This window comes from Ylistrum balloti, unplaced genomic scaffold (genome assembly GCF_031769215.1).
Source record: "Ylistrum balloti isolate Yb309-2 unplaced genomic scaffold, AGI_CSIRO_Ybal_v1 Utg370670, whole genome shotgun sequence".
Classification (NCBI taxonomy): domain Eukaryota; kingdom Metazoa; phylum Mollusca; class Bivalvia; order Pectinida; family Pectinidae; genus Ylistrum; species Ylistrum balloti.
This window is the reverse complement of record NW_026782405.1, coordinates 24,578-36,916: the sequence shown is the minus strand read 5'-3', so window position 1 is coordinate 36,916 and position 12,339 is coordinate 24,578. Positions and strand designations below refer to the sequence as shown.

At 33.7% G+C, this 12,339-nt stretch overlaps 1 protein-coding gene across 1 annotated transcript in view; it reads left to right on the top strand.

The window, feature by feature from the left end:
• Positions 1-12,339, top strand: part of LOC132557431 (kinesin-like protein KIF13B) — a 307,507-nt gene that overhangs the window by 290,907 nt on the left and 4,261 nt on the right. Inside the window, exons 30-35 of the mRNA XM_060221917.1 lie at positions 2,376-2,654; positions 2,973-3,125; positions 3,553-3,630; positions 3,944-3,976; positions 5,242-5,311; positions 11,859-11,983. Of these exons, the coding sequence (XP_060077900.1) occupies positions 2,376-2,654; positions 2,973-3,125; positions 3,553-3,630; positions 3,944-3,976; positions 5,242-5,311; positions 11,859-11,983 (738 nt within the window). The remainder of the gene's footprint in view (positions 1-2,375; positions 2,655-2,972; positions 3,126-3,552; positions 3,631-3,943; positions 3,977-5,241; positions 5,312-11,858; positions 11,984-12,339) is intronic.

Here is a 12,339-nt window from a genome sequence, read left to right as displayed (position 1 = left end):
CATCACAGTTAACCCTATACCATCTCCTGTTATAATAACCCTTTACCAACTTCTGTCCTTTTGCCTTTGTAATAACCTACATCATACATCATTGTTAACTTGGGGAAGACCAACTTTCACAGGTTTCAAGCTTGTGTGACCCACTCTGATTGGGGAATTCAGGGGAAATGCAAATGCCTTGCCACTGCATTGCCCTAAAACCGACAATGTAATAATATGACATGTGTATCGATAATTCACTGTATATCACTAATATTTCCTTACTGACAAATTTTACATATATTTATACGTGTCAATATTCTTAATTCAATGTATGAATTTTATGTATCACATTTTATCAGTAACAGATATTTACATTTAAGTCATGGTTGAAGCTCTGATAGTGTAATTTGAATTTAGCAATAATTTTTGAAGGAACAAAATAGAAAAATAATTCTAAAGAAGCAAAGTTATAGATAGAAGACTTTAAGCATGTTTTAGTGAGATCATATTGTGTGAAATAGAGATAACCAATCCTAAGTCATTATTCAATCACATGTATATGATTACCTGCTGTTGCACTAATAACTCACCTGGACGAAGGACCATTGAGCTTATGCCATGGCACAGCATCAATTTCTTATCTGTTTAAAAATAACCACTGGTCATGAACGATTGAACAGATTTTGACCAAATTTGGTCAGAAGCATCCTTTGGGGAAGTCAAACCAAGTTTGTATAGATATAAGTTCTCAGCCCCTAGGAGCTTAAGGGGCTTGGCCCAAAATGGCAAATTTTTCAAGTTCTTCAAAATTCTATTCCTGGTGCTCCTGTAGAAATGAATGGATAAGTCCCACATCTGGTCTAAAGCATTTTTGAGTGAAGGCAGATCAGTCTTGTATAAAAGGTAGGTCTTGGATCCCTTGGGCCAGAAGGATGGGGCTCAATATGAGAATTATAGGAGATTCTTTATATTTATTGCCCAGATTTGGTCTGAAGTATTATTTGGTAAATGGGGATCAGTCTTATACAGATGTTAGATCTCTGTCCCCTTGGCAGTAGGGGCAGGGCTAATTTGGAAAATCAAGTCAATTCTTTAATATCCCACTCCACCTGTAGTAATGAATGGATATCTCCTAAATTTTAATATATTCTTGGATGAAAGGTAATCACTATTGTATAAATGGGGGATCCCTGCCCTCTGGGGATGGAGGAGTTGGGCTCAATTTGGGAAATGTAATTTCTTAAAAATCCTTCTTCCATACAATGTTATTGTTCGGTCTGAAGCAAATCTTATGAATAGTGGATCTGACTTCAGTTTGAACACAAAGCTAGGACCCAATAGGAAAATAAGTTCAGGAATTATTTGAAATTCATTGTTAAATAAATGAAGAGCTTAATTAAGCCATGCAGGACTCTTTGGCCTATTGTGTGTAGCTTTTGTGATATTCTAATTCAGACATCTTGATTATGATATCAATTTTAACATAGGATTATTACATAAATATATTCATGGTGATAATCACATTACAAGCACATATGTAGTATAAAGATTAAGGACCTTTGATTAATACATGTCAATGTGGTATGATATTGACCTGGTAGAAAAATATTGACCTCATAATCAGGTGATATCTTTCTACCTGGTTGATACAACACTATTTTGATCTCATCAAAGGTCTATAGTTGATAGATATTACGTACAGGGAAAGCCTTGTTTTGGTGAGCTATGGGAATCAATCTATTTCCCGTTTACCGGATATTTGTCACAATAAGTAAATTTGTGTTTTTACATAATCAGCATTAAGTGTTATAATGTTACTCTCAAGGAAAATGTTTTAATTTTATGATGTGTCTGTCTTAAATGTTTTTTTTCTGAACTCTCAACTAGAAAACATGTAATGACACTTACATATGATAGGAGGTGCCTAATGTGGAAACTATTAAGGTACCATACGTACACCTGTAATCTCTTTGGTAACCAGAAATCATACAGCATACTAACAAGTATTGATTTTAGCACAAAATATTCAATCAACATTATGTCAACCTAAAAGTAGGCTGGCTCTATCCCATGCCAATTCAATACAGTTGATTCTATGGTAAACCCTATTGTCTCTCTTCAGTTTTCAAATTATCTCTAAATAGCCTTATGTATGGGTGTAGTTTCAATCTTAAAATTTATCTTGATATCAATTCACAGGTGTGTGACTTGATCATGTACTTAAATCTTTATTCTTGTATTTGTTAAATTTCATTTGATTAAAATTTCAAAATTTATTGAGATGAATTAAAACTATTGTTTTATCACAGCCACAAGAAATTGAAGTATGTGTATTTCTTTTTATGGTAATTATTCCAAATTAAGAACTTTGATGTATAATTTAAATTTTACAGGTATGTGCTGTTGCATCCTGGGACTCTTCAATTCATGATTCCCCATACCTGAACCGTGTGACACAATCTAACGAGCGTGTGTACCTTATCTTAAAGACAGTGGTGCGATTGAGTCACCCCGCGTATATGGAACTTGTGTTACGTAAACGTATGTGTATCAACATCTACAACAACTTCAGTATATCTAGTCTTACAGATCGACTCAAAAAACGCATCACAGGTGCAGAGAAATCCTTCGCTAGTGGAGTCACCTATGACGTTGTGTCCAACATACCTAAGGTCTGTTACCTCCCTTATTTCTGATATATATTTCTTACTTCCATCGAATACTTTCATGTTTTCTTAAAGTAGTAACTAATTTATCAGTGTTACACAGCTATTTAATGTTATAAATACTGTCCTATGTCGGATTATTACATCTTGTTCTAATATAATCTACAGAGTATTTGATAAGCCTTTGCTCGGTTATAAGCCCACCCATGTCTATTACAGTTTAGTTAAAATTATCAACATATTACTCTTTGTAAGTCAAGTTCATTTCAAGTAGAGGATCAGATCAAATCCTCTTCACTATTTTTTTTTTTTTTTCTCCAAAAGGCATCAGAGGACTTGGAGAATATGGAGAGTTTAGCACAAATGGCTGCCTCTCAGAATGAGATCAGTGCCACAGACGGGGAAACCTACATAGAGAAGTATATCAAGGGAATTTCCAGTGTAGAGAGTATTCTGACACTGGACAGGCTTAGACAGGTAACAAAACTCTAAACATTGTTTTAGAACAATTTTGAAACAAACTATATCAACTACATCAAGGTCAAGGTTACACAGAGGTTTAATTTCTTTGTAATATATCTTGTTCTCAGAAGGAGTGTGGGGTTGCAAGACTATGTATTGTGCACTATTTGCAGGACTGTATTACTGAAAACTTAAGGTCACATCGTGACACCTTGTACATTATATTTTTACACATAGAAGGTATGTCAGGAAAATTGAATGATGTCTGGGAGCTACAAATTACTTAGGTCTGTATATGCTTAAGGTCAAGATCTTTTGAAGTTCAATGGTCACATTGTCTATCTGTGTCTTAGCCTTTACTGCTACAGATAATAAAATGTTTAAACTGCAATGACTTTTCCGTAAGTTTGCTTGTATTTACTGGAAACTTATATATTTTCAGAATGTAGCGGTAAAGGAGCTGACGGCATCTACAGGTTTAGGACTACGTAAGACGACCAGTGTTCCCAACATACACGCTGTAAATATATTAATCTGCAATCTATTGGTATAAGTGGTTTTCAATAACATGTCATGATTCACATTATTGTGGTTCTCTGTGACTATTTTGCCTCAGTCAGTATCAAATTACGCAGGTTATTTTGCTTTTAAATGAAACTAGATAAGCTTTATATTTTCAGCTTTCTTTAAAAATCATAATTATTTTAATGGTAAAATATTCTAATCCTGAATCAAGTTAATTTCTTGTCTGTTTGCTTTAAGATCGAAAGGAAAATTCTTATCAAGTATAAAAGATTTAATAGATGATGTTGTTTCTCATGTCTTTGTTTCAGGGAGCTCTCTCACCTATGAAATTAGAAGGACAGGTAAACCACATTATGAAGAACTGAAGGAATCTTGTACAATATTTCTCATCTGAAAACATTTCTGGCTAAATATTAATTATTTCACCAAAAATCATTGGTGTCACCCAGTAACCAACCAATCAAAATGATTGACATACTGTCACCAATCAGAATGATTGACATACTGTCACCAATCAGAATGATTGACATACTATCACCGATCAAAATGATTAACATACTGTCACCAATCAGAATGACTGACATACTGTCACCAATCAGAATGACTGACATACTGTCACCAATCAGAATGACTGACATACTGTCACCAATCAGAATGACTGACATACTGTAACCAATCAGAATGACTGACATACTGTCACCAATCAGAATGACTGACATACTGTAACCCATACTGTAACCAATCAGAATGACTGACATACTGTCACCAATCAGAATGACTGACATACTGTCACCAATCAGAATGACTGACATACTGTCACCAATCAGAATGACTGACATACTGTCACCAATCAGAATGATTGACATACTGTCACCAATCAGAATGACTGACATACTGTCACCAATCAGAATGACTGACATACTGTCACCAATCAGAATGACTGACATACTGTCACCAATCAGAATGACTGACATACTGTCACCAATCAGAATGACTGACATACTGTCACCAATCAGAATGATTGACATACTGTCACCAATCAGAATGACTGACATACTGTCACCAATCAGAATGACTGACATACTGTCACCAATCAGAATGACTGACATACTGTCACCAATCAGAATGACTGACATACTGTCACCAATCAGAATGACTGACATACTGTCACCAATCAGAATGACTGACATACTGTCACCAATCAGAATGACTGACATACTGTCACCAATCAGAATGACTGACATACTGTCACCAATCAGAATGATTGACATACTGTCACCAATCAGAATGACTGACATACTGTCACCAATCAGAATGATATGAGTAATCATCAGATGTACCGTGTTTATAACTATTGTTATGAATTTGATAAAACTTTTCTCTGACATCAGTAGAGATCTAGATTAACAATATTACAGTGATTGCTTATGAGGTCAGATAAATTTTGGAATAAATCTGTATGACTTTTTAAAAAAAAAAATTTAAATCATCAAAATGGAATTACTTTATCATGGTATCTTCATTCATGCTGTAAAGTGAATTATCAACAAAAACAACTTTCTATCCTTATGGATTAATTGATAAGGCCTGTTTTCTGGTTTTCTAGCTTCGAGCAGACAGCATACAGGACCTCTCACTGGACTCTTTATCATCAGGACAACTTGGCTCGCACCCTGGTGAGTTTTCTCGTAAGCGATCTCGATCGCTGGTTGGGATGGACCTAGCAACCATTGCCAAGGAACTCACTAACCAATGTTTTGTAGTTCTAGGTGGGTAAATCTCCATTTTTTTCTGGGATCTTTTGTTTGCTGAATATTGTATCACTTTCATTTTTTTCTTCTAATTTTTGTTACAATCTTAATTGCAAAAAAAAAAATTGGGATTCTATCTTTTTTGTTTTTAATGATGTGCAGAAAATTATTTCATTTAAATACCTTTGCAAGCTTTGAATTATTCCATCAGAAAACCTCAGCATGCAAAATTATCAAAAGTTTGACCGGGAAAGATTTAAGGATGTTTGTTCTGAATTATTCTAAAATGTAAAGACAGTTCTTTAAGCATATATTCAATCATAGAAAACAGTTAAAGCCCAGATAATGCAGTGTTATGAAACAGCTTTCAGGTTGGATGTGTCTTTTTGCTTCATTTATTTTTTCTTTATTGTTTGCTTTTTTCATTATTTTTTTTATCCATTTTTTCTGCAAAAATATGCTCTGCTATCTCCACTCCTCAAAATCAGGTGGACACTTCTTAACTTCATAAAGAAGCATCTATTTTGAATGAAAGGAGTGTTTCTGCAGTGTTCCTTGGCAATGGTTTTTTGTTACGGTTGCTTTGCGTGTGATACATGTAATATAGATAATTATAACTTTGTAAAGTATAAGATAGATTGCAACAAAATAAAAATAATTTAGAGCTGAATATCTGCAATAATTTTTTTTTCAATAAATGAACAAAATGATGGTTTGGTTATTGCATTTGGGTATAGTAACCTTATTGCCTGATGACCTCGAGGCCACCTTTTGTTCACAGTGTGTTGATATCAGTTCTCCATCCTGGATCTGTCAAAGGGATTTAAAAACAGAGTTTTAAAAATCTGATGATAAGATTTTTATATCAGTGTTAGAACTGGTCACAAAACAACATTTGTAACAACAGGTTGCTTCCATAAACAAATGTACCCAGCAATTTCCAAGCAACATTTGCGAGACAGTTTGTAATTGTTAATATTTCTGTGTTTTTCTCTTTGTTCAATCACAGGTGAGATTTTTACAGTTCCATTTGTTAAGAAGGCATCATTTTAATCCATCTTTTTATTTTGTTTCCTTCTTTGGTTCTGATCGCGACACTGCAATGAGGTGTGACTTGGCGTGTGTTGTTGTGCTTCATGATACTTATGTCCTGCCATCACACGTGGTAACCATGACAACCAGGAAGAATTTCATAATCATTATGTTAGGAAAATGCTGATGATTCATCGGAAATCTGTTGGAATAATTTCTTCTGTAGAGAAATGTCTGTAAATTGACTACCTATATAGAACCTGAGTGCACTGACAACAAACTTCAGAACCTCTTTTGATTAACAATCAGTATGAGAATCTGTTTACACTAAATCTGTGATAAGAAACTTTTTTGTCTGCGATGAAGTCATACGATTGGAAACATGTTGAAATATTTATTTGACAGTATCCCAAATACTGTTAAAGGATAATTGTAAATATCAGGCCACACTCCTATACTTACCATTACCTCCCTATACTGACCTATACCTCCCTATACTGATCTATACCTCCCTATACTGACCTATACCTCCCTGTGCTGACCATTAACTCCCTATACTGACCTATACCTCCCTGTACTTACCATTACCTCCCTATACTGACCTATACCTCCCTGTACTGACCATTACCTCCCTATACTGACCTATACCTCCCTGTACTGACCATTACCTCCCTATACTGACCTATACCTCCCGAAACTGACCTATACCTCCCTGTACTGATCAATACCTCCCTATACTGACCTATACCTCCCTATATTGACCTTTACCTCCCTTAACTGACCATTACCTCCCTACACTGACCATTACCCCAATATACTGACCTATAACTCCCTATACTGACTTACACCTCCCTATACTGATCTATACCTCCCAATACTGACCATTACCTTAATATACTGACCTATTACTCCCTATACTGACCTATACCTCCCTATACTGACCATTACCTCAATATACTGCCCTATAACTCCCTATACTGACTTATACCTCCCTATACTGATCTATACCTCCCTATACTGACCATTATCTCAATATACTGACCTATAACTCCCTATACTGACATATACCTCCCTATACTGACCTATGCCTCCCTATACTGACCATCACCTCCCTATACTGACCATTACCTCCCTATACTGACCTATACCTCCCTATATTGACTATTATCTCCCTATAGTGATATCTCCCTATACTGACCTATACCTCCATATACCTCCATATACTGACTATTACCTCCCTACACTGACCATTACCTCTCTATACTGACATATACCTCCCTATACTGACCTATACATCCATATACTGACCTACACTGACCTTCACCTTACCTTAACTGACCTACACATGCATCCTTATACTGACCTTCACCTCCCTATACTGATCTTCATGTTTGAGTTCCCTACTACTGGTTGTTTTAAGACCAAGTTTTGTGGTGGCAGACAGAAGTAGGCTTTAGGAACAGTGTATGATAGGCTGATATTGTCTTCACAAATCTTTCCCGACGCACACAACTTGTCCTGGTCAGGACTTCATGTTGGCTGTTGAATAAGGTCATAACAATGGCAAATTGATTCATAAACTCAAATCCAATTTTGTGTTCTTTTTACTCATTCCAAACACTACAGTTGTAAATAGATATGTTACCAATGTACCAAGGCTTATATTGGTGTTTTTATCAAGATCTGGAAAATATGATGGGAAAATGTTTTAAATTCTTGTTAAACCTTTTTGTATAAAATCATTTGTGTTATGAGTTTATGAGTATTATGAACAAATCATCGGCCATTTGTGTGTTGATATGAAAGAATGGCTTTAACATGTATGCAAGTCATTGTAAAATATATACAGGTTTAAAATGGATTTCTATATTTATTTTTTTCAAATTATAGAAAAAAAAAATTAAGAAATAAGTAGTTTTCTACAGTTTCACTGAAATATAGCTGAACTGAAATGATATATTACACATAATAATATATATGTGAATTAAATGTTTTTAGTATTTTTTTTTTTTTAATTTGCGATATATTGAGAAAAAATAAATGAAGATTTATACAAAGAAAAAGATTTAATAGATTGTGTCATAAGAATGGATGTATATGCTGATAATTTATGTATTTCAGCCCGTCCAAACTTTTTGAACTTGAGAACAAATTCGTATGGTAGCGTTTCTAAGAGTAGGTCTTCTTCTTTCTGGCTATTATGAATGTGGTAGAGTCTGTTATGATTGTGGTAGACTTGGTAGTTACCTTGGATGTAACATCACGTAAATTAGTGTATTGTCTGTATATGTTGTCATGGACACACCATGGTGCTGACATCTGGTAGCAGAACTTACCTTCAAAGGGAGATAACTTGGTGGTGTAGCTTGTCATGAATATTCAACAAGTATAAGAATGTAAAACATTCACATAAATTAGCTTTTGTTTAAAAGAATCAAAGCAAGATTTAACAATTATTTAGAAAAATGGAAATGCTGATAAAGTGACCTTGTTTATGATTTTGAGTGTCCGAGCTATGATTGCTGAAGGACAGATACAACTGCATGTCTTTAGTCATCCTAAGTGAGACTTTCAGGAAAACTTTGTTTCTCCTCCCGTGATTTTCAGTCAAGGTTAATGAGATAAAGGCACAAAACATAAATTCAGTTATAAAAGTTCAAGATGTAAAATATCCAAAGGGGGATTAAACAGAAACATTGGTATTTTATTCCAATGTAATTAGTGTTATCTAAATACTGGGAATGATTATATTTGATCAAGAAAAGAGTCCTTACCTAATTATGAAAGGCAAAATGCCAAATATTTATCGGAATAGGGTTTTTTTTAAGAAATTTGCTTATGAATGTAGTATCCCTTTAACATTTTTACATTTATTCAAAAATATAAATCAGCAAAGACTTGGCCAATTTATTAGATATTTTTTAAGATGTCATTCTTGACGGGCCAACAAAGGTTTTCTGATTGTCCAGATTGTAGGTGACTATAGACCAAGTGATTGTGTTAAGTCACATGGTACTTCTGCACCCAGTCTCCATGGCAACCACATATTTTCTATGTTATCTGGTTATTTTTAATATAACAGACTGATGTCAAATTATCTTTGTTACTGAGAGTATATCAGCCATACATGCTGTAATTCCACAGGGCTAATATTTCACAGTTTTCATGGTTGGCGCTTCTTTGGGGGATTAAATTTCAAGCCCCCCCCCCCATAGCAATAAATAGAACATGTCCATATTTATTCACTGGTAAATTGATTAATTTTGGAAATATTTGCTGAGCAATTAATTTTGCATTATCTTTAATGAGTTTGTATATAATAAAGTTAAATCTCTTGCAAACAATTCCGAACATACATGAAAATGCCTATAAACAAGCATCTACATTTTATTATTTTTGTAACCATAGATACATTGTACGTGTTGATCTTATCAGTGGTTGGTAATCGGAAGTGAAATGGCAATCAGGGTTTGGCAAATGCTTAAAATAACATTCGGTCATAACTCTTTTTGATCATTCTCTGATCTTTCTTCCACTTTAATTCAAAGCCAAATTTCATTTTTTTCATACCAAATTCACCTAGTGTACAGTTAAGTGGCAGTGCTAAAAAAATTGAATTTTTATTAAAATTGATCGCCTCATCTTGAGACAATGAATGGTGGTGTGGATATTCAGTATTTAACACTCATCTCATCAGTGATAAAGTGTACACACACTAAAAAACAAATGATGCTATACAAATCTCTGATAATGGCGACTACATTCACTAGATCTTAAAGTCTCTATAAATGTGTTTACCATTAGATACAATTAACACAGTATATACGTTATCATTGAGCCTGCAAGCAATCTGCTGTTAATTTGATATCAGTCAGTTCCTGCAATTTTCATTTTCTCAAAATTTTCTAGAGCATATAAAATATGAAACTGCATCATGGATATGAAATCTCAACCTTTCTTGAAATGTTAATTGTTTTCACTATAATTTCACTGCCTGGCCTGAGCATTTGTAGGCTACAATTTTCACTTTAACTTTTTAAGTAACATGTATGCACCTTGTCCTGTGTATTTTGTATAAGATATATTTGGTTTTTTTTAAGTCCCTTTAATTCTCTCATGTTAGTTTGTCCATTTATATTGTAATAAACTTTGAATTAATTTTTAACTCCACATCTCAGATGTCAAAATGTATTAAGAAAGAATACATTACATGAATTAGAGCAGAATACAAAAAAAAGAGAAGATTTTGTGTATAGGGATTTGTCGTTCCTTATAGTTGTATTGAGGGGGAAAGTTTATTTAAAGGTGTTTAAGAAGTTGACATTTAACCTAAATATTATATAGTAGAATTACTATCAATGCAGTCATGCACACATTCAAAATGGTTAAAAATTATTGCATGTTGATTAACTCACTTGGTTTCTTTGATGCATTTGGCATGTGTACGCATTGATTTATTTATAAACAGGAACTTTTGTTTTCAAATTATTTAATATTTTTAATGAAAAGACAAGTATTACCCCAGACCTTGGGGATTTTTCACTTAAAGGACTTGTGTTTAGTTAGGATTAAGGTTTAGATCAAGAAATTTCTTCTTTTATTCTAAACATTTCTTTTTAAACAAAATTAGGAGAATTATTGATGGCTACTGATTGTATAGCATGTATTGATTTCATGACAATGAAGCAGTTTTGCATGATTTTTGCACTACATTTATTTAACTGACAACTAAACCTTTTGTGAGAAAATGGGATTTCTATTTTGATTCCTAATATTTTTTTATTTATGTTACAATTTCAAAATATACCAAAAAAAAAAAACCACTTTTTTGTTTCTTAACTCATAACAGGCATGCTAATTTTTTTCTGATTTCTTTTTTAATTATTCCCATATTTAATGCACATGTTTTTTGGTCATAAGAAATAGAAAGATGAAGAAGATGATAGGTAGTGTTTGGTTTGGAATGTAGAATGATATACCTGTGGAAATATAGGTAGATTTTGTTTCTGAAACAGAACTTTTAAAGGAAATATTGCCTATGTGGTAGTGTACTAGGACCTAACTGTAGTTCTGTGTAATACTAGAGATGATAGTACACATAGTAAAATCTAGTGCAGTGTATTGTAGATAATAAAACTGTATTAGAATGTGTTGACATTTTGATGTGACTTCCTATAACAAAGGAGTCGTAGTTTGTAACATATAAACTTGGCCCTGGTTATCACTATTCTGCGTGTTTGATATAAGATTGACTTGGACCCAGTTTCATTGTTCTAATGTAACATTCTATTTTTACTTGTATATATCAAATCACAGTAAGCTTCCTCAACTTTCCTTACAAAATAAATACATTTATTGTCATTTCACTTAGAAATAGAAATCAGATTTATAATACAGGAAATTGAAGTAATTTTTTATTACTGATTATATTCTTGTGCAGCTACTCCTAAGTCCCTATTGAGCCCTCTCGGAACAAAAGTTGCAACAGTGAAACCCATGATGACTCTTATAGAGGAACAGTACCAGAGAGAGACGAAGCCACTTCTTAGACAGGACACGGAGGAGGTAAGACTCCCTACAAGGGTTATTGCAAATGAAATAGTTAACAAGAGGCTTCCCACAGGAGCACTGAAAATTGAAAATAATTAACTAGAAAGAGGCTTCCCACAGGAGCACTGAAAATTAAAAATTATTAACTAGAGGCTTCCCACAGGAGCACTGAAAATTAAAAATAATTAACTAGAGGCTTCCCACAGGAGCACTGAAAATTAAAAATAATTAACTAGAGGCTTCCCACAGGAGCACTGAAAATTAAAAATAATTAACTAGAAAGAGGCTTCCCACAGGAGCACTGAAAATTAAAAATAATTAACTAGAGGCTTCCCACAGGAGCACTGAAAATTAAAAATAATTAACTAGAA